The sequence below is a fragment of the Rhineura floridana genome, chromosome 1 (genome assembly GCF_030035675.1).
Source record: "Rhineura floridana isolate rRhiFlo1 chromosome 1, rRhiFlo1.hap2, whole genome shotgun sequence".
NCBI lineage: Eukaryota > Metazoa > Chordata > Lepidosauria > Squamata > Rhineuridae > Rhineura > Rhineura floridana.
Window position 1 is genome coordinate 45513695 of NC_084480.1, and position 26235 is coordinate 45539929.

Sequence of the window (26235 nt, forward strand, 5' to 3'; positions counted from 1 at the left end):
CTTCTCCCTCTCTCATAACACTAGAACTCATGGACATCCAATGAAGCTGAATGTTGGAAGCTTCAGGACAGACAAAAGAAAGTACTTCTTCACACAGCGCATAGTTAAACTATGGAATTCACTCCCACACGAGGCAGTGATGGCCACCAACCTGGATGGCTTTGAAGGAGGATTAGACAAATTCATGGAAGATAAGGCTATCAGTGGCTACTGGCCATGATGGATATGCTCTGCCTCCATAGGCAGAGGCAGTAGGCTTCCAAATACCAGTTGCTGGAAACCACAGGAGGGAGAATGCTCTTTGCACTCGGGTCCTGAATGCGAGTTTCCCATGGGCAACAGGTTGGCCACTGTGCGAACAGGATGCTGGACTAGATGGGCCATTGGCCTGATCCAGCAGGCTCTTCTATGTTTTAAAAAAAATTTTTTTGGAGGAGTGCCCATTAACCCTCATTACTCATTGGTATCATTCCTGAATGTTGCCAAGATATTGCAGGTTATCTATGTGTCAATTAAACATCACTAATTCATGATAATCTACCCATACAAGGATTTTATTTGGAAAACCTTCTGTTTTGTTTGGAAATGGTGATTCCCTAATTCTGAAGAGACTGTCTTGCTCACCAGTTGGTGTCAGCAGCTGATCAGAAATGTTTGCATAGCTTGCATGGAATTTTTTTTTTCCAAAACGTAAAGAGCTAGCAATTTTAGCCTCTTCTGCATGAATTTTTCAGTTTACCAAACAATGATACTTTTTTAAAAAAAATATTGGCTGCTTTTGGTCTTGTCCTTGACTCTCTATGATTTTAATATCTCTAATGCACTTGTCAGTTTAAAAGCATAATTGGACTGCTATTAACCGTTGCTACACAAGCAGACGCTAATGGTGTTTTGTTTTTGTTTTTAGCGGTTGGGATGAGATAGGTCGCCAAATGACTCTCTCTCTCTCTCTCTCTTTATCTATTTATCTATTTATCTAATCTATTTATTACATTTATATACCGCCCCATAGCCAAAGCTGTCTAGGCGGTTAACAGCAATTAAAAACATTAAAAACAAATATACAAAATTTAAAACACAAAAAACAATTTAAAAACACAATTTAAATTTTTTAAAAAACAATTTAAAAACACATGCTAAAATGCCTGGGAGAAGAGGAAAGTCTTGACCTGGCGCCGAAAAGGTAACAGTGTTTGCGCCAGGTGCACCTCGTCAGAGAAATCATTCCATAATTTGGGGGCCACCACTGAGAAGGCCCTCTACCTTGTTGCCAGCCTCCCAGCTTCCCTCTGAGTAGGCACCCGGAGGAGGGCCTTAAATGTTGAGCGTAGTGTAGAGGTGGGTTCATGTCAGGAGAGGCGTTCCATCAGGTATTGTGGTCCTAAGCCGTGTAAGGCTTTATAGGTTAAAACCAGCAACTTGAATTGAGCTCGGAAACATACAGGCAGCCAATGCAAGTGGGCCGGAATTGGTTTTATATGTTTGAATAGTCTGGTCCCTGTTACCAATCTGGCCACTGCATTTTTAACTGTTTTTATCAAAATAATCCTGTCTAGGCAGGGTACTTTTTTTCAAGGTGTACCAGACCAGTTGAATTCCTCCTTTTCACTGACTTATAAAAGGGAGCTGTGAATCTTACTGTTATTCTGCTTTTAAGACTCTCCTGCTGAAATTGGAGTAGGCATGATTTTCTGCTGGGTTGAATATTTAAAACCCTAAATGTTATGGGACCAGTTTACCTTATAGATGTCCTCCTCCCCATATGCCTGCCCAAGCTTTAAGAACCTCTTTAGAGGATCTCTGCTGAGAGCCCCCACCAAGTGAAAAGCTCAGCACTGGCTGCTAGTGAGTTACCAAGTCCAATTTAAGATGTTAGTACTAGCTGTCCCTGCCAACCCCTGAGGAACCAGACTCAGAGCCACTAATGTCCATTTCCCCATTGTGTTGAATGCGAAACTTAGCACCAAAGCATTTTATAGATCAGCTTACAGTAATACGGGTCTCTGCAACAATATAGGAGATTACTAGACATGGCTACTCAAGTAAAGACATTATCGGAGCAATCTAATATGCTCCCTGGAACCACTTAAATAGGGTTGGGGCAGGCTCACTACTGTCTCTCAGATTAGGACTGGGCAAGCAAGCCGGCTCACAGGCAGGGGAGTGACCCTAGTCTGTTTGCGCCTGCTCAACCATTAGTGTGTCCTTGGTGATTAGGGAGGAAACACATTGGCCAGTTCTTGTCCAGGCCCCTCCTCCGTGCTCACAGCCTGTTCCTCCCTCTCTGGATGTGGAGCCAGGGGCAGCTCGGGAGGGCTGATGAACTGTGGAGGCATGGTGGAAGGAGGCTTGTCAGCCAGCTTCGTCTCTTCAGTAGCCAGGGGCAGCTCAGGGGTGGGGCTGTTGCTGGTCTGATGGCGGAAGTCTTCTCTGGTTTCAGCCTCCTCCCTCTGCAGCCCATTAGGGCCCTCCCCAGGATTCCAGGGCTCACTTTGCCAGCAGTGCTCTAAGGGGCCCAAGACACTAGCACACAAAGCCTTGGAAGACATGGGACCCAAGTAGCTAAAGGAGCAACGCCCCCAATATCAACCATCTTGGGCTCTATGATCAGCAAGGAAGGCCCTATTGGTAGTGCTGCACCTGGCTGCTGCCAAGAACTCCCTGTTTGTGGAATTTCTTGGTGAGGTGCTTCTGTCTCCTTATCACTGACATTCAGGAGAGATGTGAAAACATTCATGTTTCCCAAGCATTTGATGGCTGAATTTGGCCATGGCAACCTTGAAATTAGCATATGTGAGGGTATGTGATGGCTTTTAAACGTTTTTAGATACTTTATGGGTAGTGTCCACTGCAATCCTACTCAGAGTAGAAACATTGGAGTTAATGGACATGGCTAACTTACATTCATTAGTTTCAATGGGTCTACTCTCAGTAGAACTTCATTGCTGCAACCCTAAATGTTTTTAGTTAATTATTAATTGTTTTTTAAATATGGTTTATTTTAAATTGTATTTCTTTAACATTTTGATGGCTGCCATCATGGGCTTCTTTGGGAGGAAGGTGGGCTGGAAATATAATAAAGTAAAATAAATAAATAAAAAACTTCAATACGTAACTAAAAGATCCCTTTTTCTTGTTTTAGGCTACCTTCTTGGAAGTGAAGATTACTATTCCCATGAGCGCTGTGTGCCCATTATAGCGAAGAATGTAACCCGATGTGCACTTGATTTTCGAGATGGAGAAGAAATCGCAGACGGATTTAAAAACATGTACTCTACTAATATATTTACAGAAAGAGCTCTGGATCTTATAGCCAGTCATCAGGCTGAGAAGGTACAATTTTCTCTCTTTCTTGAAAGATAAAGTTAGAATTAATAGGTTTTCAGGCATTTCTGATCAAACACTGGGGTGCAGTCATGTGCTCAGCTACCTGTTCTTAGTCCTATTATAGTCTTAAGTGCATCATGGAAGCATTTAGGTCCCCACTTACTAGAGGATTGTGCAATTCATTTTAAAACTCAACGTAACAGTTTGAATGTGCAGAAGAAGTACTAGGTTCAAGAAGAATCCTTTCTTTAAAATCAGATTAATTTTGTTGTAAAATACCTCCTGCTCCCTCATTACACTCTGTGGCCTTTGAGATCAGCAGACAAGGCTTTATTGTACATTCCATCAATCTTGTCAGGGCTGGCTATACTATTAGGCAGAATGAGGTGGCTGCCTTAGGCAACAGGTACTGGGGAGAAGGCTCTGGTTCCCTCTGAGCCCCCATGCTAGCCTGCTGCTCTCAGGTACAGTGGAGAATCTTGTCTCTTTGCCTAGTGTTGAAGTAAGATCTAGCCTGATCAGATTCTGTATATGAAATGGGAACGGATGGGGCTTATCTTGTTTCTGCCACATGTAGCAAAACATTTTGGGCTGGTCCTGCATCATCCCTGCTTGCATCTTATGTGATCGCATTAGAAATGTCGAGCTCCATCTCTGAAAAGGTCCGTTCTTAGCCTATCCCTGATCTGTTTCTGCAGATCAGTGAAAACTTTGTTGTTAAGGTGCACATTCAGCCAGGGATAAGCTGTGGTTTAGCTAGGCCCTGCTGGTTTCCGTATTCTGAAAAGGGCATTCGTTCTAGTGATAATGGCTTGGATGCAAAGGTTTCTGCAACAAAAGAAGCATTGATAACATAAGAGGAAATGGGTCAGACCAAAGGCTTGCTTGGTCAAATATTCCATTCCCACAATGGACAATCATATCTACAACCAGGTCAAGAGGGCAATAGCAGTCTTCTGTGCATGTTTCCTAGCACTTGGTACTCATTTAGCCATATCCTCCATGAATTTGTCTTCTCACCTTTTAAAACCATCCACCAAGTTTCCTTCCACTGTAGGAAGGGAATCTTTGGATCCAACATAATATATTTACTTTTATTATATTTTTGTTGATTCACTATTGATCTTTACTTGATCAGTACTTTACTTGTGAGATGCCTTGGAACTGTTTAAAACTTCAAATCAAAATAAGCGTATTCTAAAGGATTTGTTTTTAAAACATAGGCAGGAATTTACAACGTATTGGTTAGGGGGAAATTGTTAACAGGGCTGTCCTACAAAATAGTGTAGATAAAAGTTTTCAATCAGAAAGTCTCCATAACAAGAAACTACATTCAGTTTCACAAATAGCTTCCCTGATTTTTTTTTCTGCTGTTGCTCTGAGCAGTTTGGAAAAGCAGCTTTAAAATACTGCAATATTAGCTCCTTTGCAATATCATCCCATCTCAGCAGCCAGCACCTTGCCCTGAAAACTTGCACCAGTGCCATCTGTCTGCAGCACCTGTGAGAGCCAGTGTGATTCGGTGACTAGGGTTGTACTTGATGGTGGAGGCATTGGTTCAACTCCTTCATCATTCATTAGCTCACTGTGACAGTCACTATGTCTGCAGTCTTATACATACTTACCTTGGAACAAGACCCATTTAACTGAGGGGACTGAATCAACCTGCATAGGGTTGCTCTATATGTCTTGGCTTTAGGTTGTTGTGAAGACAAAATGAGAAGAACTATATGAATGCTACCTTTAGTTCCTTGGTAGAAAATCATAAATATTATATTAATAATTTATTCAAATTATTTGTTCATTATACTTTATTATTAATATTAACATTATTAAATGTGATCTAAACTGCTTTATATTAAAAAAACTCTCAGCAGTGAGCAGTAAAACCATCAGTATAAACCACTAAAAACAGCATCAAAAATACAATACAGTACAATGCCATTAAGTGCTCGAGGGCAAGGCCCAGCTTTAGTCGCCATGGAAAGACTGAGACAAGACATATGTCTTCAAAAGACATCTGAAGCAGATAATCGATGGTGCTTACTGCGCAGTGCTATCTGCAACGCTAGTGTAGCTTGTGTTGTGTTTTGCTGACCCAATTGCTGGTGTGCCGCACTCTAAATATTTCTAGACTTTCCTAATGAAAACAAAGGTTGGATTCAAAGATGTGTCTTTGCCTAGACTGGAGGTAGAGATTGGAGGTGTGGCCCTCTTGATGTTGCTGTACAGCTGTCATCATCCCTGATTGCTGGCCGTTCTGGTTGAGGTTGATGGAGTCTGGCAACAACTGGAGGGTTACAAGTTCCCCAGCCCTGGGTAGATCATGCCTGTTAGAATCTCAGAAACAAAAATTGGGAGGACTTCAATTAAATATTCTTTATCCTTGATAACTGAAGACAGTAGTTGAGGCCAAAAGCTTACCCTCTATTATTTTGATTGCATTTAATGATGTGGTCTCTCTCTTTTTGGTTTTGTGATAGCCCCTCTTTCTCTACCTTGCTCTGCAATCTGTCCACGAGCCTCTCCAAGTACCTGAGAAATACACAGAGCCATACTCTTTTATCAAAGATGAAAAGAGACGCAAATATGCAGGAATGGTATCCATTATGGATGAAGCTGTAGGAAATGTTACTACTGCCCTGAAGAGATATGGACTGTGGAACAACACTATTCTAATATTTTCTACAGGTAAGACAAATAATTAGACATATGTATATATTAGCAATCTTCTCTTGGGTAGCAAGCTAATCATATGGCAGGAATAAAGTGAGAAGGGGATGGAACGTACACACTTCATATTTGTGTAAGAAATGATGCACAACCTTTAAAAAACTCTTAAAAGGTTTGCAATCCTAACGCCACAATAGTGATGGCTGTGGTGGGGCATAGTCAGCTTTCCACCAGCATCCACTGGAAGGGGGGGTGTCTTTAGTGGCAGAAGCCTGGCCTCCACCCAAGTAGGTGGTACGCTATCACAGGTAGCCAGCAAAAAGTTCTCAGGTGGGGCATTTCAGGGGGCAGGGGCCTAGCAACTTTGGATCCATGGGATCTTGATAATTTGATTCCTCAACTGTGCCATCCTGGAGCTGGTTCAGCAAATGGGGGGGAAGGAGAAGGAGTCCCCTATATTCTGCCCTGTCTGACACAAGCCAGCTTTGGATTCCCCACCCCTTGTTAGGATTGGTCAGCCAATATATTGTATACAAAAATAGTCAAAAAATTACACTACAAAACAGTGGGAGCCAATTCATGTCTGAAACACATCACCAACTGTTTTAATATTTTAACCCTAATTTCTGAAATTCAGTAACTGAACATCATAAAATTAAGGCTGAGCAGAATTCTCCCCTTCCATTGTTCTTCCACAGGCTCCTCCTTCTCCATGTTTTCCTCCTACTACCTTCTGCTTTAACTTTGGAATTAGTGCATATGGAGTTTGCTGTGGTTTTCAATGTGTGTCTTCTTTCTCTCTTTTTAAAAAGTTTACTGATAGGCACCAGTGATGTGTGTGTTGATTAAGTCACAAGGCCAAAACAACAGTTCGGTGTGATCATTCAGTCACATCAGCATTCCTTTTGCACTGTGATTCAATCAATTTGCATTTGCACTGATCTACACCAGCAATCTGTAAAAAAAGAAAAGAGAAGAGAAGATGAGAGTGGAAAGCTGCAGCGTAACACACATGCACAGAATTCTAGAGAAAGTCTGGAAATAAAACATGGGAAAATAGCAGATCACTGCTGGTGCCACTCCAGAAACAAGATGAGGTAATTTGGAGCCCCAATATCTAGTGAGAACATCTGATAGGCAGACTTTTGTCAGGATCCATTTGTAGCATGATGCAGTAACTTGAGTTTGGTGGGATTTGTACCCTGCCTTGGACTCTTTCAGTATTTGAGAGAACAAAGTTGGTGTCGCAAACCTTTTCTGGTCCATATGCTCATCTGCAAACTGGAGAAGCGGTTACATGCACCACACACATCCCACAACCAAGCAGACACTGCAACCTGTGCTATTGGTGATAATGCTTCTTCACAGTCTAATTTCAGCAGGGGAAGGGGAAGGTGGCAGGGGCCATGTGGATGCCAAGAAAGGCCTCTGTGGGCACCACATTGGCAATCCCTGGAGAAAATGGTTGTCCAGAATTAAGGCTGTGCCAATAAGATCCTTTGGCCAAAGAACACGTGTGCTTCTTTCCCCTGCATGACACCTGAAGAGACCCAAGTTGTTTTGCTTTGCTGCAGTCCTGATATGATAGGGCAATTTGCAGCGTTTAACGTACTTACATTGATAAATAGTACTGCAATTAATCCTATTTTCTGCTGAATTGCTGTTTAGACTGGCAGTTGGGTCTGCTTCACATAGGATATTCTCCCTGCACAAGTGTCACATTCCCATTGCCTCCTTCCATGCTCCGGAGGGGGAAGGTCTGGAGTGGGGAGCCTGCTCCATGTGTGAGGCTTGAGCAGGGTTTTAAATTGCATGGGGAGCCTCCACGTTTAGAGCAGGCTCCCTGCTTTAGACCTGTTCCTCCCACCCGCCCCTGCAATATATGAAAGATGGCGGGACAGAGTAGTGATGATGCGATAAAGTGGGTGGGGGGTAGACCATAGAGCAGAGCCCCACTCCTCCCCTTCATGTAGTCCCATGTAGAAGGATGCCCAGATAGGACTTTGAAGTAGTCAGCATCACACAGTAAAACATATCCACTCTACAGTCCTGGCACACAGATCACAGTAGACAGTTCTGTTTCACTGCATGTATCTGTGTTAAGCAAAATAGGAAGGTACCTTAGTAGGTTCTGCCTTGGTAGTTCGGCCTGAGTCAGAACATTGGTCAGTCTAGCTCTGTATTCTTTAGGCCAGAGTTGTGCAACCTTGGGCCCCCAGATGTTGTTGAACTCTAACTCCTATCAGCCCCCAGCCAGCTTAGCTAGTTGTAGTCCAACAGCATCTGGGCTACAGGTTGAAGAAGGCTGGTCTACTCTGACTGGCAGCAATTTCAGACGGGATGTTCTCTGCCAGGCACTGAATCCGGGATCTTCTCTATGCAAAGCAGATCCTCTGCCATTGAGCTATGGCCCTTAGCCTGCTTCTTAATGCATACACATGTGGCAAAATATGGTGGTGTACATGAATTTGTTCTTCTTTCAGTGTATAGCTGTGCAGGGAAAATGCTATGTGAATGTAATGCAGTCCTGAAATATTTTCTCAGTATGCTCCCTTACAAAATTGCCATAGTGAGGCCCTTTCCCAAATACAGATTCTGCCATCCTGCACTCCATTGATGTATGGCTACGTAATAAATGTATGTAAATGTACTGCCTTCAAGTTGATTCCTACTTATGGCGACCCTATGAATAGGGTTTTCATGAGGCTGAGAGGCAGTGACTAGCCCAAGGTCACCCAGCGAGCTTCATGGCTGTGTGGGAATTCGAACCCTGGTCTCCCAGGTCGTAGTCCAATAGTGATTGACACTATTGCTTAGCATGCACTGTTTTTATTTCCCCAAATTAGTTCCTTTATTGATTAATGGATCCTATTGCTAACAAATATTTGATTGGGCAAAACTCCTTTAAATAGTGTAAACCTTTACATGCCTACTTGAAAGTAAACCCCTCTGAGTTCAGTGGGACATACTCCTAAGTGTTTGTAGGATTACAGTCTTACCCTGGAGTACATGTGTATTCAAAAGTAAGCTCCACTGAGTTGAGGTAAGCGAGTATAGGATTGCTTTGCGCTGCAATTCTGTTTCTATTTACGGGGAAGTAAGCCCAATTGAACTCCATGTGGCTTACTTCTGAGTAGACATTATAGGGTTGCACTCATTTCCAAAGAGGATAGTGTAGCTTTTACCCATCTGATGCCCTCCAGATATTTTGGACTACAGTTCCCATCAGCCCCAGCCAGCATGACTGTGTTGGGCTGTTGGATACTGTGCTCCAAAATACTTGGAGGGCACCAGGTTGGTAAAGGCTGGAATAGTATAACAAGGCAGGAAAAAATTGGCCTCTTCCGTTTTCAGTGTAATATGGTCTGGTCTGAATATGCCCTGTGAGACTATGTCAGTTGGCAAGTAAACCTGCTACACAGTTTAAAGCTCATTATCAAATAGGCAAAGGGAGTCCAGATGTTCTTTAAAACAGACTGGCAGAATCTCCAAGCAAGGCATTCAAAACCATTTATGTATTTTGATTCCATCAGATGATTACATGTTAATTGCTACCTTTTATAATATTTTTAATGTAAAATATTTTTACAGATGAGTTTTTTAAAGTGCTTCTTCCAGACATTTTTAAATGAGAACCCCAGTTTTATTTTTTATTTTTCATCTAGTAATCCAGCACCGTTAGCAGGATCACCAAAGCTATCACGGCCAAACGGGGTGGTTGTGTAAAACATGATACAGATTTGTACCACCATTTGTTCCTACTCCAATTTTAGTGCTAAATTTAAACTGCAAGCGTGGTAAACACTAACTAAGGTTGCTGCCAAATAGAGGCTTTGTGTATTTAGCGGTGGCGTGATTGGCAGAAATTCAACAGACATACCTGTTCAAGGCACAAAAATAATTCGAAGGGGAAGGTTGTCTCCATTGCATCTGATAACTGCCACAAGAGGGTGCCACAACACATGAAGTAGGGCTTCTTTGGTGAGAATTATGTTTGTTAGAGCCCACTTACTAATTTATTTCCACAATGGATCATTATTACTTCGTTATTTTCCCTGTGATTTAAAGCACAGCCTTTTTTGCTACTAGGAGTTCAGTCTTTGTCAGCGTTCCTCCCAAGGGCAACAAACAAAACAACCTGTGTCCGTCTTCCTCCACCACCAGCAGCTACAGGCTAGTCAACATCCTCTTCCTAACTGGCATCCTGGAGAGTGTTTGTGTTGGGCCTTCTCCTGGTGGCTGCAGTGCTGGGGAGTAATTTGGTCCTCTTGACAAAGTGAGCTGATGCCATATATTGATCAAACTAGGACTGGGAAACCAAAGTTCAAGTCTCCACCCAACCATGGGCGATCTTGAGACAGTCACTATCTCTCGGGGGAGAGGAGGCTTGAAGGAATGGTTGGATAAAAGTGTAAGAGGCATGTATAGATTTGCACTTCCTTTTGCCCTTCACGTACATTTGACTACATACTTAGCACTCTTCAGGCTGTTCACACAGAGCTGCACATACATTGTTTCAATAATCCTCCTAGTTGCCTTCTAATGTAGGTGCCAGGTAGAAACATTCCTCTTCTCCCAGGCATTCAGTTCTTATTTTTTTGGAAGTTTTTTGACATTGTATCCTCTTTTTTCCACCATTTTATCCAAGTATTTTTTTAAAAAATGTTTTATTTGTGTTAGTTTTATATTGGTTTTAATCTTTTTATTGTATGTTGCTTTGGGTTCATTTTTATGAAGAAACATGACTAATAAATTTAATAAACAATAATGATGATGATGATGTAGGCCAGCATGATTATCCCTGTATTTCAGGTGGTGTGGGGCTGTGGCTGAGAGACTGTGGGGAACCTATGATCACCTCATGGCAGAGGTGAGATGTGATCTGCTATATCTGTAGAACCTGCTTCTCCAGTGTGATCCAATATGACATCTAAGATCTACTAAGAACACCTCTTCAAGATATTGACTGTGTGTTAAGTTCACAGATAGCAAGGGAGTGAAGAAAGATGTTTTGGTAGCTTCACCCTCTCCCCCATCCCAGAGAACAACCTCTATTAAGTAAATAATAATATAATTAAATGTGCAGGGGTCTAACAATGCATTGGTGCCATTTTAGCTGAATAAGAACAGGAGAAAAGTTTGGTATAATCAAAATACGGCATTATTTTAAAACAGATATAATACAACATAAATAGTTTAGTGTGCAAATTTCAATGGATAGCCAGCTCAAACCAAAGTTTACTATTTCTGCTGCTTTGATGCAGTGGAGTGAAAATGTTACTGTGCAAAAATAGAGGACACAACTGCCTGGAAAATTGCAACTGGGTTTCCATTTCATTTATTGCTAGGTGGCAGTTGGTTGGCATGTGCGTGGAACCCTCCAAATATCCACATGGCTAGTCCCTAGAGAGATCCTATGTAACTAGATTAAAATTTGAATTGATAAATTGATTTCTAATAGGTGTGACTGGGGAGGGGCTTTGGAGTTCAACTTGAGGACAGAGGTCTCCTCAGATACATACCTTGAGTTGTTTGTGCACAGTGTAGGTCATTGATGCATTTTAAAAAATATCCATCATCACTGGGAGTATAGAGAAGCCCATTCTACAAGTGATAATAGACAGCGCACATGCAAGCATGCACACACATAACCTTAAATAGCTCAGTGCAGAAGTTCAAGAGTCCAGTTCAGTGGGAATGCCAGGGGTCAGAAATTAACTTGCTTGGTTGAGCTATGAATTGAAGCTTTCATAGAGGCAGCCTAACTGTAGTAGATACTATTAATCCTTCCCTTTCATAAACTCTGAAAGGATTCACCCACACAATTTAAAAATGAAGAATGGGGGAAAATGGCATGCTTTTATTGCTATCTTTGGCAGGCAGTTCGAAATGCTTTATCCAAACTGAAGTGTACAAAAGAGCTGCTTGAATTGCTTGTAGGCTTGCCCCCTGCTTAAATTCAGTCCTCAACCTCATGCCTATTTAAGAAATAAATGTTTCAGACATTCCATATCAGCAGCACCCTGTATAATTCTTGACATATTTAGTCTCCCTTTTGTTGTACCTAATGTAGATAGTTAAACTTCAGACTTGTCAGATGATTCTTCTTGCCATAAAAACTCCAGATGTAATATGCCCCTTGCTGCTGGTTGGTTGATATTGACTTACTTACATATTGCTTGTTGGTGGACTTTGCACATAATGGTAAGCCAGAGTTAAAAGTATGGCTTACATATATATATATTTACTTACATATATTTACTTTATATATATATATATATATATGTATATATGTATATGTATATATATATATATATATATATATATGTATGTATATATATATATATATATAAGTAAATATATGTGTGTATATATATATATATATATAAATGTAATTGTGATTAACCAAACAGAGGTTTTTATTATATTAACAAAACATTTCAGCTTCCACCTTCATTAGCTGCCAACATACAAATGCTGTTACCAAGGTGGCAGTTATAGAGCTTTGAGGATGGAATGCTCAGAGGGGCTTCATTTGCAGAAGCTAAGTAGTGGTGGTACTGTCCTCCACGTTCAGGCCATGTGGTGCCAATGTGTCCAGAGAGTAAATCCAAAAGTTCTCCCTTTTGGTCAATGCTGCTGGATCTGCTGGCATCTCTATCGCTGTAATGGAAAAGTCCAACAGGCTGTGACCCTCGATGTTAAAATGCTTTGCAACTGGTTGCTCCACTTTTTTTGTCAAAATTGCTGACTTGTGGTTCCTGAAGCGCGTGTGTAGGTCAGTTGTGGTCTTTCCTACATATTGGATATGACATCCTGGTCTTTTGCACTCGATGATGTAAACTATATTGCAGGACCTGCAGGTGATGTTCTGTTTGATGTAATATGTCCTGCCTGTCCTAGTGCTTGTAAAAGTGGCTGTTTCCCTGAGGTACACACAGGTGATACAGCGTTTGGAGTGACAAGGATGAGAGACCCTGGATTGGTGATAGGTGGCTTAAGCACAGCTCTCACCAACAGTCTGCGCAAATTAGGAGGTTGGTTCATATATATATATATATGAACGTAATTGTGATTAACCAAACAGAGGTTTTTATTATATTAACAAAACGTTTCAGCTTCCGCCTTCATCAGCTGCCAACATACAAATGTATATATATATTTACTTACTTACATTTATAACCCACCTTTCCTCTGTCATGGAACCCAAGGCAAGGGAAGATGTGTAATACAGTGGGGCCCCGCTTTTCAGCATTCCGCTGATACGGTGCCAGTGGGGTGATCAGCTGGAACGGGGGCTGGAGCTCCCCACACTCCAGCTCATCTTGCCGGAGGAGGGGATCGAACTCCAGCGCTCCAGCTGATCGCGCTGGAGGAGTGGAAGATCAACTGTAGAATGCTACAGCTGATCTTCTCCTCCTCCGGCGTGATCAGTGGGTTAGGTTCCAGACCCCCACGTTACAGCTGATTCGCTTTTCGGCGGGGGTCTGGAACCTAACCTGCCGTATGAGTGGGGCCCTACTGTAACAATGTGTGCAGTCCAGAAAAGAATAATAATCTGTGTTTTGGAGGCTGAAAGAGACACACAGAGCATCTGGAACTGAGCCTTCTTTCCAGAAGCCAGGACAAAAGACTGAGGGTTATATTCACTAATGGGCAAAAAAAACCCTTGTGGTTTCAAAATGTACCTATAGCCAACAAATATTTCTATCAAACTTTAAAAAGCAGGCAAATTTGGCAGCTATAGTGAATGCACCCGGGAAGCAGGAGACCTGACCTCCTCTCTGAGATATTGTACTGCCCTACACATTTGTAAGATTTGTAAGATTTGTTAGAGTGTTGGAATACGACCTGGGAGACCAGGGTTCAAATCCCCACACAGCCATGAAGCTCACTGGGTGACCTTGGGCAAGTCACTGCCTCTCAGCCTCAGAGGGAGGCAATGGTAAACCACCTCTGAATACCGCTTACCATGAAAACCCTATTCATAGGGTCTCCATAAGTCAGAATTGACTTGAAGGCAGTTCGTTTCTCATTTTCACAGTACTATCCACTTCTTGTGGATTGTGGGAGAGAAGGGGGGAGGGAAGGAGATTGGGTGGGTGGGCACTGGGCAGAGAGAAAGCCCCTTTCCTTTCCAAAAGGAAAACACTGTGAATAGTATCATTGTTTTTCAGGGTTTTCCCCACCTTTTTATTCTACAGCAGGCACACATAGTCTTCCACTCAAATTTGAATCAATGCTGTCCCTGGCCACATCAACACTAGAGCAGGGTGCTGAGAGTTGCTAGGAGATGCCCTATTCCCCTCACAGAGCTTCAATCTCCAGAAGAGGGGCAGACTGTTAAACCACTCTGGCCACAAGAACTCTGGGGAATAGGAGTATCCTAACAACTCTCAGCACCGTTCACAAACTACACTTCCCAGGATTCTTTAGGGGAAACCATGACTATCTAAAGTGAAATAAAGGTCTGGCGTGAGTGTAGCCCCCTGATTAGCCAAGCCAAACAGCTGTGAGTCTGGCTTTTAGAACACTGACAGTTGGTTCTTACTGAGCATGCCCGGGCTTATAATCAACTCCAATGTTAGATTTCTTAAATTAATTAAAAATCAGGCAGGCATTTTTTAAACTTTTAAACTGTAGAAGCTGAAGCTCAGAGTATGGGACAAGATCAAATAATATGATTACAGGTACTCTGTGAACATGGCTGGTTTTTAATTAATTTCAACACATGAGACCACTAACAGAAAAAAGTCCAACAGATGTCTGGATATTTTTCTCTTGTTTTACACTTTGAATGCTTGATTCTGTCAGAGTGTTCTGTGTATCACCATGAAAACATAGAGGGTTGTTAAGCAAGCATTTCTGAATTCAGGACTGTAAGTTTTGTAAGGTTTTGTTTTGAAATGAGCTCATGGGAAACAGCAGGATGGCATGGGGGGTATTTTCAATTTAACATTGCGGAATGCGAAAAATCCATGCTGGCTATAGCATACAGCCACTCTTGTAGCTGTATAGTATACCCCTTCATGGAGGGTAAGGCTATCAGAGGCTACTAGCTATGATGATGACCACCTCCACTGCTGAAGGCCGTATGCCTCTACGTATATCAGTTGCTGGGAATCAGAACTGGGAAGAGTGCTGTTGCACTCAGGTCCTGTTTGCAGGTTTCTCATTGGCATCTGAATGGCCAGTGTGAGAACAGGATCCTGGGCTACACAGGCCTTTTGCCTGATCTAGCAGGGCAGCTCTTATGTTCTTATATAAAGTACTTAGAAATATAGGAAGAAGGGGCCATTTCCTAGGCCTCGGAGGATGGCTAAATGGCAATCCACCTATCCCTGGACTGAAGCACTTAAATCTGTGCTCTCAGCTCTTCCAACATCTGACAGTAATCTTTTGCATCAGTTGCAATTGGGATTCCTTTATGAACACACACAAATGAAAACAACTGTGTTAGAAAATTGATTACTTTGTGTGACTGGCCAAATGCCCGTCAGAAATAGCATTATGGTGAACAAAATCAAGATTAAATGCTCCAGCATTCCTAGGTCCAGTAGGGATATTGGATATCTGTGTGCTTGTGATGGAGTCTGATTTTGCTTTGTCTTGTCATGAAAAAAGTTGGGGGTTGCAAACATTTCTTGGTGTTGTGAAAACTTCCTCTAAGTGTGCAGAGGTGCTGAAAAATTGAGGTGCTGGTGGACTTTTCCAGGCTTGGGTCCAGAAGTGAACCCGAGGGGCTTGTTAACGTCTCTCTCAAAAGACAGCTAGGCTTAGTAAGTCCAAAAACTCTCCTTCCTCTTGGGTAAAATCTAACCGGGTGGAGAGCACCTGGCTCCCATTTGCTTGTGCCCAGCAGCCCCCTCCACACACCCCAGTCCTCCCCACCAGCTCACCAAACACATTCCCCCTTTCCAGTGGAGTGGTAGGAGAGCCAGCAGCAGGAATGGGTGGCGATCCCAAAGGAGAGTTCCTCTCCCTTCCTCACCTTTCCCTAGTGTGCAAGTCAGCAGCTTCTTGAGGAGCAAAGCCCTGTGGAGAACTTCATCTCATGTCACCAACTGGGCTGTGCTGCCCATTGGCTGCTGATCAGGCTGGAAAAGAGGCAACCCCTTTTTTCATCTCCCCACACTCCTGTTGCTAGAATTGCCATCATGCACTCTGAAGAGAAGGGAGCAGAGTACTTCTATTTTAATGGGTGGCCTGTTAAAAGCAAAGGGAGGTATTGCGGACAAGGGTCAGTATTTTTCTGATTTTCCTTTTTGGCTCCGAAAAGTTATCTCGATTTTGCAGTAAGTGAGCTCATAATCAATTCATGAAGAGCTCTGGGGAAGACTGCCTGTCCTTATAGTGAGGGAGGGGGGAATCTATGCTAGGGATTATTAAGGAAAGGGACTGAAAATGAAACCGCCTGTATCATCATGTCTATATAATCGATGACATGGCCTTGCTTCAACAGGGCTGCTAAGTTCCTACTTGTCATCAGTTGGAACAAAATTGTAAGTCTTAATAGCAAAACTTAGACTTACAAATGACTTAAATTATTTGCCTGTAAACATCTTAAAAAACAAGAAACAAGCTCAGTACTATCCCCTTAGTTGAGTTGCATTGAGATCTGTGGATTTTTGAGTTCACTCGTGGTGTTCATGTTTATGTCCTTGTGATCAGCCAATGGGGTTGCTACATGTTTTGAGTCTTCACTACTGTCTGCTTGGCTGGAAGGAAACACCACACTGTTGGAGTGGGATGGGACCTGGGGCATGAGGAGTAGGAGGAAGAGGAGAAGGAGAGTCATTTCTGGGTTCCACTTCCAGTTGCCAGACTGCAAGGGAAAGGGAGATAGCTTACACCCCGGAGAGCTGAACAAGAGTACTAGAAGTCACGTACTCTTCTTGCACACAAGATGGGATGCCGCAGTGAGGAGTATTGGGGCTATGAGGGAGGTGGGAAGAGTGGCCAGTTCTTTTTGTTTTGCTCCCCATGATGGGCAGGGCCTCTGAATGGAAGACAGAGAGAGGTTTCAGTATAGCTCTTTGGTGCAAAAGAAATGTGAAATGCAGCACCAAGGTTGTTGCAAGACGAGGGAGAAATGTGAAAGGATTGTTTTACTAATTTATTTTTTAACATTTGTATTCAATTTTTAAGGGTACAAATCAGTTTCTTCAAAGAAATATAGATACCTACTACAATGTGCTAACATGTATAACTTTATAAGCAAAGTATTACACATATATAAGTTAAGGAAAAAAAACACCAAGACAAGAAAATGTTTCAAAATTATATTTTTAAAAAAAGTTCAAAAGTTGGAGAATTACTGAGATTAATGTAAGCTTTAAAAAGCATAAAATGTACTTACACATGTAGCTAAACAATATCCTTTTTGCTATCATCCTTAGTTACTATTACTTCATAGATACACATATTGAACCATAGATCTCACTGAAGAATTTAAAAATAAAGATTTAGACATTCACTTTTGATATAAGGATTTAGCCATAGTAAATTCCTGGTACTACCCAAAGACATCCCTCCATAAAGAGGCATGAGTTGATGGCAGACAGAAATTATGCTCACCCACTGCTACAAAGCTTATATACATGAACCACTTAATATGAAAATTATCTCTTTTATTTGTTTGATTTATTTCTATGAAGACTTATATCCTACCCTGCTAGTGCTTGTGAACAACTCCGGGTGGCTAAGAAAAATATTCCAAAGCTCATTCATTGGCGATCACTCGTGGCTGAGTAAGATTGTCTTCCAAGATAAGGTCTTTACCAGTGGGTCCATTAGTGGAGACCAATTCTGGATCCACACAGCCTCCCACAGTGAGGACATAGGTTTCCAGATGATAGACGGTCGTGATGAGGATTTGTTTGACGTGCCTTCCACTTAGCTCGTTTGTCCCGTTCACCCTGTATTCATGCTTCTTCAAAGTCCATAGCACCTTTGATAGCACCAATGAAGCCCTTGCAGGACACGTACTGTATTATATGATTCTGTAAATGAACACCCAACCATATTTTCACTGCGACATTCTGGACTATTTGCAGTTTCTGAAGACACTTTAGAGGGAGTCCCATGTAGAGTTCATTGCAGTAATTCAGTCTAGATGCGGCTAAGGCCTAGGTAGACGTGGCTAGGTCTGACCTTGTCAGGAACCGACAAAAACTAAGCTGCGCAAAGGCACTCCTGACTGCAGCCATCACCTGAGAATTCAGGTGCCAAGCTGAGTCCAAAAGCTTCCCCAAGGTGAGAACCTGGTTCTTCAAGTGGAGTGCTACCATATCCAAAGCAGGCTGAATTCCTGTTCCAGAGTACATCTGTCTTATCCAGCCCATTATCATCTCCCAGACACTGATTCAGAACATCAAGTTGCCTGGTAGATGAAAAGAAGAAATAGAGCTGTGTGTCATCTGCGTGTTAGTTACATTGCACTCCAAATCTTTCTCAGTGGTTCCATGTAGATGTTAAATAACAAGGGGTATAAGATCAAATTCTGAGAGACACCATGCACCAATGGGCAAGGGGTCTCCCAAATCACCTTCTGAAACCAATGCCTGAGGAAGAACCAGAATATCATAAGAAGTTATCTCCCAGGCCCATCCCTGCCTGGTGGTGATCATCATGGTTGATATCAGATGCTGCTGAGAGGTCCAACAGGACATACTCCCCATGTTTAGCCTCTGGCGTAGAACAGGGCAATCAAAGATGTCCTGTTCCCAAACCCAGGCCTGAAGCCAGATTGAAATTGGTCTATATAATCCATTTCATCCAAGAACTCATGGAGCTGAGATGCCACTACATACTCAAATACCTGGCCCCAAACTGGCAAATTGGAGACTGGTTAATAAAGGTGTCACATCAACCACTTGAAAGCTTGGTGGCATTATTCCTTCCTTTGAAGATGCATTTACCACTCTCTGTCCGCTCAGCCTTTCCTGGCTGCCTTAATCAAATGTGAAGGGCAAGGATCAAGCATATAGTTGATATCACGCTCAGAAGAATCTTGTCCATATCCTCAGACTGTGCAAATTGAAATGTATGTATTAGAACAAGCAGGCATCAAAGGTATATAGTTAGGATCTGTTTTAACTATGGAATCCAAGCTGAAGTGGCCATGAGCAACTTTATCCGCAAAATGGATGGTAGAATTTCATAGCAGGCACTCCAGTTAACTTCATCAGCTTTCATCAGTCTTTGACCCAACAGAATTTTCTCAGCTTGGAATAGCTCCACTGGAAGACTGTGTGGATGCAGAAAGATATGAATGCTTTGACACCATAACCACTGTAGCACAGGACTTCATATGGGCTGTAGCCTGTTTGCATTTCACATTTTCTTCCACCATCAGTGTACGCATCATAACTGCTGCTTCGTTGACCTGAGCCCTTGGAAAATCAACACTTGGCTTCATCAGCGGAGAGAGAATTTTCAAGAGCAGTTGTGTCAGCCACCCAGGTTGTTTCCCTACCCCAGAGGTCAACCAGGGCTTTGACACACTCACTGGTCAAGGCAACAGGGAACTCTCCCAGAGCAGTCAGAAAACCATTTGGATCCATCTTGCTCTGCGGGTGAAGCTTTCTAATTGGTGTCTTTCCCCCATCTGAGGTTAGGAGTTTTTGTAAGCCTAAACTTCATCAGATAGATCATTAGGGCCTTGCTACATGCAAATATATAGAATAAACTTGTTTGTTCCTTCAAGAAAAGTCACTTAGGAAGGAGGTTATTTAGACCTGGGAAACAATAGATGGAGAAAGAGATGCGCACCACACAAATGTGTGGGCACGCACTGCTTCTTTGCTCCAAATAATTCGCTTTCCCAAAAGCAGCTTTTCCTGAAGAAGAAAAAGGAGGGAATTAGGATTTTTTGCATGTATGGCTGTGCAATGTGTTGTAGTTGTAGTTGTTATGTGCCTTCAAGTCGATTACGACTTATGGTGACCCTATGAATCGGTGACCTCCAACAGCATCTGTCATGAACCACCCTGTTCAGATCTTGTAAGTTCAGGTCTGTGGCTTCCTTTATGGAATCAATCCATCTCTTGTTTGGCCTTCCTCTTTTTCTACTCCCTGCTGTTTTCCCCAGCATTATTGTCTTTTCTAATGAATCATGTCTTCTCATGATGTGTCCAAAGTATGATAACCTCAATTTCATCATTTTAGATTCTAGTGATAGTTCTGGTTTAATTTGTTCTAACACCTAATTATTTGTCTTTTTTGCGATCTATGAATATGTCCCTATGAACAGAGTATCCAAAACGTGTTGTTAGGCCCTTAAAAAGATTTGTTTAGAAGTAAGTTCCACTGAAATGGAACTTTAGACTGTCTTCCAAGCAAATGTGTTTTCGATATATGTTTAGTATATACGTCAATCACACTGGAAATCTGGCCACCGCCTCTGTAATAAGACAATGTTATTAATAAATATTAAATTTGGCATAGCCTTCAACAGGGATACATTATTTGTACTGTGTTAGTTTCTAAATGTTTTTATAATACTGTGAGAAGCTATTTTGTTATTCTGTTACATGAAACAGCTTTACCTTTAGGTGTTCTGCACAGTTTCACAGATTCTGTAAATGGTGTGGAATGAGACAGTGAAATGTTAGGACTTGCTACAAGCCTGCTGAGATTTTAAAACCAACAAATGATTTTCTAGTTAATTAATAGCCTGTCTTTTCCTTGACATAGTACAAGCCGATCTGTCACCGCTTCTCAAAAGCTGATTGTGTTCTTGTTTGATTAATCAGGCCTCATGGCTTAAGCCAAACTTCACTGGTGCATGCCTTTGTACACTTGGTGTCACAAACTACTTATGATAAACAAGTTTACCCACTTTCCCCCTCCTTTTTCCTTAATCAAGACAACAAACCAGGATATTTAGAGCTGCTTCACATATGACACATTTTCCAAGATGAGTTTAGAGAAAAATGATGGCACAGGTAAAAATTACATGAATGTCTATGTTGCCACATCTACAGTGCCTTGCAAAAGTAATCAGACCCCTGACCAATGCTCTCATATTTCTGAACTACAAATGGTATATTGTGTTCATTCTGTATATTTTATTTTGAAACACTGAAACTCAAAATCAATTATTGTAAGGTGACATTGGTTTTATGTTGGGAAATATTTGTAAGAAACAAAAAACTGATACATGTTGCTTGCATAAGTATTCAACCCACACACATTTGGTAGAGCTACCTTTTGCTGCAATAACAGCTTTAAGTCTTTTGGGGTAGGTATGTACCAGCTTTGCACACAGCTTTGGAGGGATTTTGGCCTGTTCTTCTTGGCAGATTCGCTCCAGGTTGTTCAGGTTGGTTGGATGTCGCTTGTGTGTCTTGACAAAAACGAACAACTGTGTATGCAAGCTACTGTTCAGATTAGTCAATTGCATATTTTATGTGTGGTGCTATGTGCAGTAACAATCAGATCTGCGTTCTGCTGCATAAGAGACAGATCTATGCTTTTGAATGAGGATCAAGATGTGAAAAAAGCACAACACTGTGCACAGCAGTTTATTTATTTTATTTATTTTATTTCATTTTTAAACCGCCCATAGCGAATAGCTCTCTGGGCGGTGTACAAAAGATTAAAAGTACAGAAATACAAAATATCACAATAAATAAACTGAAACAAAGAGATTTAAAATTGTAACATTAAACGCTTTAAAATGCCTGGGAGCATAGCCAGGTCTTAACCTGGCGCCGAAAAGATAGAAGCGTCGGCGCCAGGCGTATTTCTTCGGGGAGGCTATTCCACAATTCGGGGGCCACTACAGAAAAGGCCCTAGATCGAGTAACTGTCCTCCGGGCTTCCCGATGGGTTGGTACCCGGAGGAGGGCCTTAGACGCTGAGCGAAGTGACCGGGTCGGTTCATAGCGGGAGAGGCGTTCCACAAGATACTGCGGTCCCACGCCGTGTAAGGCTTTATAGGTCAAAACCAGCACCTTGAATCTGGCTCAGAAGCAAATAGGTAGCCAGTGCAAACGGGCCAGAACAGGTGTTATATGCGCTGACCGGCTGGTCCTCGTCAGCAGTCTGGCTGCTGCGTTTTGCACTAGCTGAAGCTTCCGAACTGTCTTCAAGGGCAGCCCTACGTAGAGTGCATTACAGTAATCCAACCTAGAAGTTACCAGAGCATGAACAACTGAGGCGAGGTCATCCCTGTCCAGATAGGGGCGTAGCTGGGCTACCAACCGAAGGTGGTAGAATGCATTCCTTGCCACCGTGGCCACTTGCGCCTCCAGAGACAAGGAAGGATCGAAAAGAACCCCAAGACTACGAACCTGTTCCTTCAAGGGGAGTGTAACCCCATCTAGAACAGGGTAAGCATCCACCATCTGGGCAGGGAAGGCATTCACCAACAGTGTCTCAGTCTTGTCTGGATTGAGTCTCAGTTTATTAGCTCTCATCCAGTCCATTATCGCGGTCAGGCAGTGATTCAGCACATCCACAGACTCACCTGTAAAAGATGAAAAGGAGAAATAGAGCTGCGTGTCATCAGCGTACTGGTGGCAACGCACTCCAAAACTCCTGATGACCGCACCCAGAGGCTGCATGTAGATGTTAAAAAGCATGGGGGACAAAACCGCCCCCTGAGGGACTCCACAATGGAGAGTCCAAGGAGTCGAGCAATGTTCCCCAAGTACTACCTTCTGGTGATGATCCGCCAAGTAGGAGCGGAACCACTGCCAAGCAGTGCCTCCAACTCCCAACTCCGCGAGTCTCCCCAGAAGGATACCATGGTCGATGGTATCAAACGCCGCTGAGAGATCAAGGAGAATCAACAGAGTCACACTCCCTCTGTCCCTCTCCCGACAAAGGTCATCATACAGGGCGACCAAGGCTGTTTCAGTGCCAAAACCAGGCCTAAAACCGGATTGAAACGGATCCAGATAATCGGTTTCATCCAAGAGCACCTGGAGCTGACCGGCAACCACCTGCTCCAGAACCTTGCCCAAAAAGGGGACATTCGCCACCGGTCTATAGTTGTTCAGGTCATCTGGGTCTAAGGAAGGTTTCTTTAAGAGAGGTCTTACTACTGCCTCCTTGAGGCTACTAGGGACTACTCCCTCACTCAAGGAGGCATTTATCACTTCCTTGGCCCAGCCGGTGGTAGTAGTCCTGCTAGCCTTCACTAGCCAAGATGGACAAGGATCTAGAGCAGACGTGGTCGCCCGCACCAATCCAAGTACAGTTATTTGGATCCATGTTGTGAAAACTGCATATAACCTTTGGAGATAAATGTTCCAAATGTGCAATGGCAGCATGAACAAAACGTATATGAAAATGAAAAGGCAGTCTTCACACGTACCTAGTAATGTGGGATCATACACAGTTTTGTTCTAATGTCCTTTTCTCTGTTCTATATTTAACAATTTGTCCCCAAACTGCCGATAGGAATAGCTGATATGCATATAAATGTAGGCTACAAACATTATTTAAAATACTTTTAAGTAGACATGATTTGGTCTACCTTTATAGGCAGTAGATTGGGAACAACAGCAGTTGAAGCCACACTTCCCAGTATGTGAATTCTGTTGTACCACTATTGGGCAAGAAATAAACCATCATGCAAATAACAAGGTGCATCATCAGTGGGTTTAAGGGGGTTGCACTGAACACATGGAGCCACTGTTGTTGCTTCTATGGATGGGAGTAAGGTCAGAGGTAAATGAAATGCAAATAGAAAAAGAAAAACAAAAGTCAGTGATGATTTCCTAAATGCAATACCATACTGACCACAACGAGATTCCTATGAGTAAAACAGATAACTCAACATCCCACAACCAGTCAGGGTTCCTAACCAAAACTAAAAAAAATATTGGCAGCCAGTCAGCCAAGGTCACAGAAATCCCCATGCAGCACAACCTGAGCCCTGGGGCTGCAGTTAGTGCAGAATGCTGCGGCACGATTGCTGACATGAATGAGACCCTATCAGCACATAATATCTCTGCTCTGAAATCTGCACTGGTTGTCAATTTGCAACCAGGCCAAGTTCAAGGTGTGCTTTCCATGTTACAGGTTCCACACAGTACTTGTTCTGCTCTTGTAAGAAATCGATCCTTTAGTGTGGCAGTAGTTACACTTCGGAACTCCCTGATTATTTACATTAGGCAGGCACCTTCATTGTACTATTTCTGGCACCTGCTAAAAACATTTTTATTTAGGCAAGCCTACCCAGGCTTGTAGAAGCTATTTTTTATGTTGTTTGTTGGTTTTATTATTTTGAATGTTTTTAAATACCAATCTTTTAACTGTTTTTGCCAATAATTTTATTGTTTCTATAAACCACGTTGAGGTTTTTTATAATAAAGCAGTGTATAAATGTTGTAAATAAAACATATAAATAAATTTCTGAGTCACTGTGGCCCTTGGGTCTCTTTCCTCTTTTATACTGACTCAGGCCATTTGGTACCATGTAGCTCAGTACTGCTGACATGGACTAGCATTGGCTGTCCAGGATTCCAGGCAATAGTCTCTTCTAGAGATTGAATTTTGGACCTTCGCATGCAAAGCATGGGCCCTATCACTGAGCTACAGCCCTGTTTTAAAAAAGTATTTTTTTAAATTGTTCTTTTCATTTCATTAATGAATGCACAGCATACTAGGGCAGATCCACATAATGCAGTTAAAGCACATGAATCCCACCACAGAATCCTGGGACTTATAGTTTGTTAAGGGTGGTGGGTGTAAGGGGGAAACTACACTTCCCAGTATTCTTTAGGGGAAGTCATGTGCTTTATATGTGGGTTGGATGTGCTTTAAATGTGGATCTGTATTACTTCATAAACTTTGCCTGCATATTGATCATTTTAATTAAATTTTAAAATGGAACTAAGATACAAAGTTTTCTGGGTGACCATGGGCTATGCACCATCTCTCAGCCTAATCTGCCCCTCAGGGTGAAAACAACAGAGGGGAACCATGACCACCCCACAGTGTAAAACTGTGTAATCCTGTGCATGTTTACTCAGAAGCAAATCCCAATGTATTCATTGGGGCTTACTCAGACAGGGAAGCATGCACAGGACTACAATTGCACAGAAATACAGGAAGATGAGCTTAGTAGCTCCACCGAGGGTATCTGGATTAAAATTAATAGGGCAAGTAATAAAAGGAATGTGGTGCTTGGAGTCTACTACCGACCACCCAATCAAGGAGAAGACGAGAATGTAACTTTTGAAAAGCAAATTGCCAATGTTTTGAGGAGGCATGGTGTAGAAGTAATGGGGGACTTCAATTGTCCCGGTATCTGTTAGAAGACAAATTCTGCCAAACATGGCCCCTCCAAGAAATTTCTGACTTGTGTTGGAGATAACTTTCTCCTACAGAATGTGGAGGAAGCAACCAGAGGATCAGCTATTCTGGACTTGATACTAACCAATAGAGATGATTTGGTGGATGAAGTGGCAGTTACAGGAACTCTGGGGAAAAGTGACCACACTGTACCTGAATTCTTGTTTTTAACAGAAGCAAAAGCTGAGAGTAGCCATACGCCCACCCTGGACTTCAGGAAAGCTGATTTTAATAAACTCAGAACAGTTGTAAGTACGGTTCCATGACAAGCAACCCTCATGAGAAAAGGAGTTCAAGATGGATGGGAGTTTCTAAAAAAGGAAATTCTAAAAGCACAATGGCAAGCAATTCCAACAAGGAAAAAGGGAGGAAAACAGCAGAAGAAGCCAATGTGGCTTCACAGAAAGCTTAGAGATGACCTGAAAACAAAAAAGAACACATACAGGAAGTGGAAAGAAGGCCAAGCCACAAAGGAAGAGTACATGCAGGTATCATGGAATTGCAGGGATGGTGTCAGGAAGGCTGAAGCTGAGAATGAGCTGAGGTTAGCGAGAGATGCTAAAAGCAACAAAAAAGCTTTCTTCAGGTACACCCATAGTAAAAGACAGGGAAAAGAAATGGTGGCACAGCTACTCCATGAGGATGGCAAAATGATAACAGATGACAAAGAAAAGGCAGAAGTGCTCAATTCCTACTTTGGCTTAGTCTTCTCCAAAAAAGGGTCTATGCACCCTCCTGGGAAACATGAAGTTGAAGGGGTAGGATTGGAGCTTGAGATTGATAGACAAACGGTCAAGGAATACCTAATCACTTTGAATGAGTTCAAATCGGCAGGGCCCGATAAACTGCATGCTAGAGTATTGAAGGAAATGGCTGAAGAACTCTCAGAATCGCTGTCTATTATCTTTGCGAAATCATGGAGGA

At 42.4% G+C, this 26235-nt stretch overlaps 1 protein-coding gene across 2 annotated transcripts in view; it reads left to right on the top strand.

The window, feature by feature from the left end:
• The window catches only part of ARSB (arylsulfatase B), a 115905-nt gene that overhangs the window by 22622 nt on the left and 67048 nt on the right, over positions 1-26235 (top strand). For both annotated transcript variants that reach the window (XM_061619961.1, XM_061619971.1), the window contains exons 3-4: positions 3143-3333; positions 5811-6018. In XM_061619961.1, coding sequence (XP_061475945.1) covers positions 3143-3333; positions 5811-6018 — 399 coding nt within the window. The remainder of the gene's footprint in view (positions 1-3142; positions 3334-5810; positions 6019-26235) is intronic.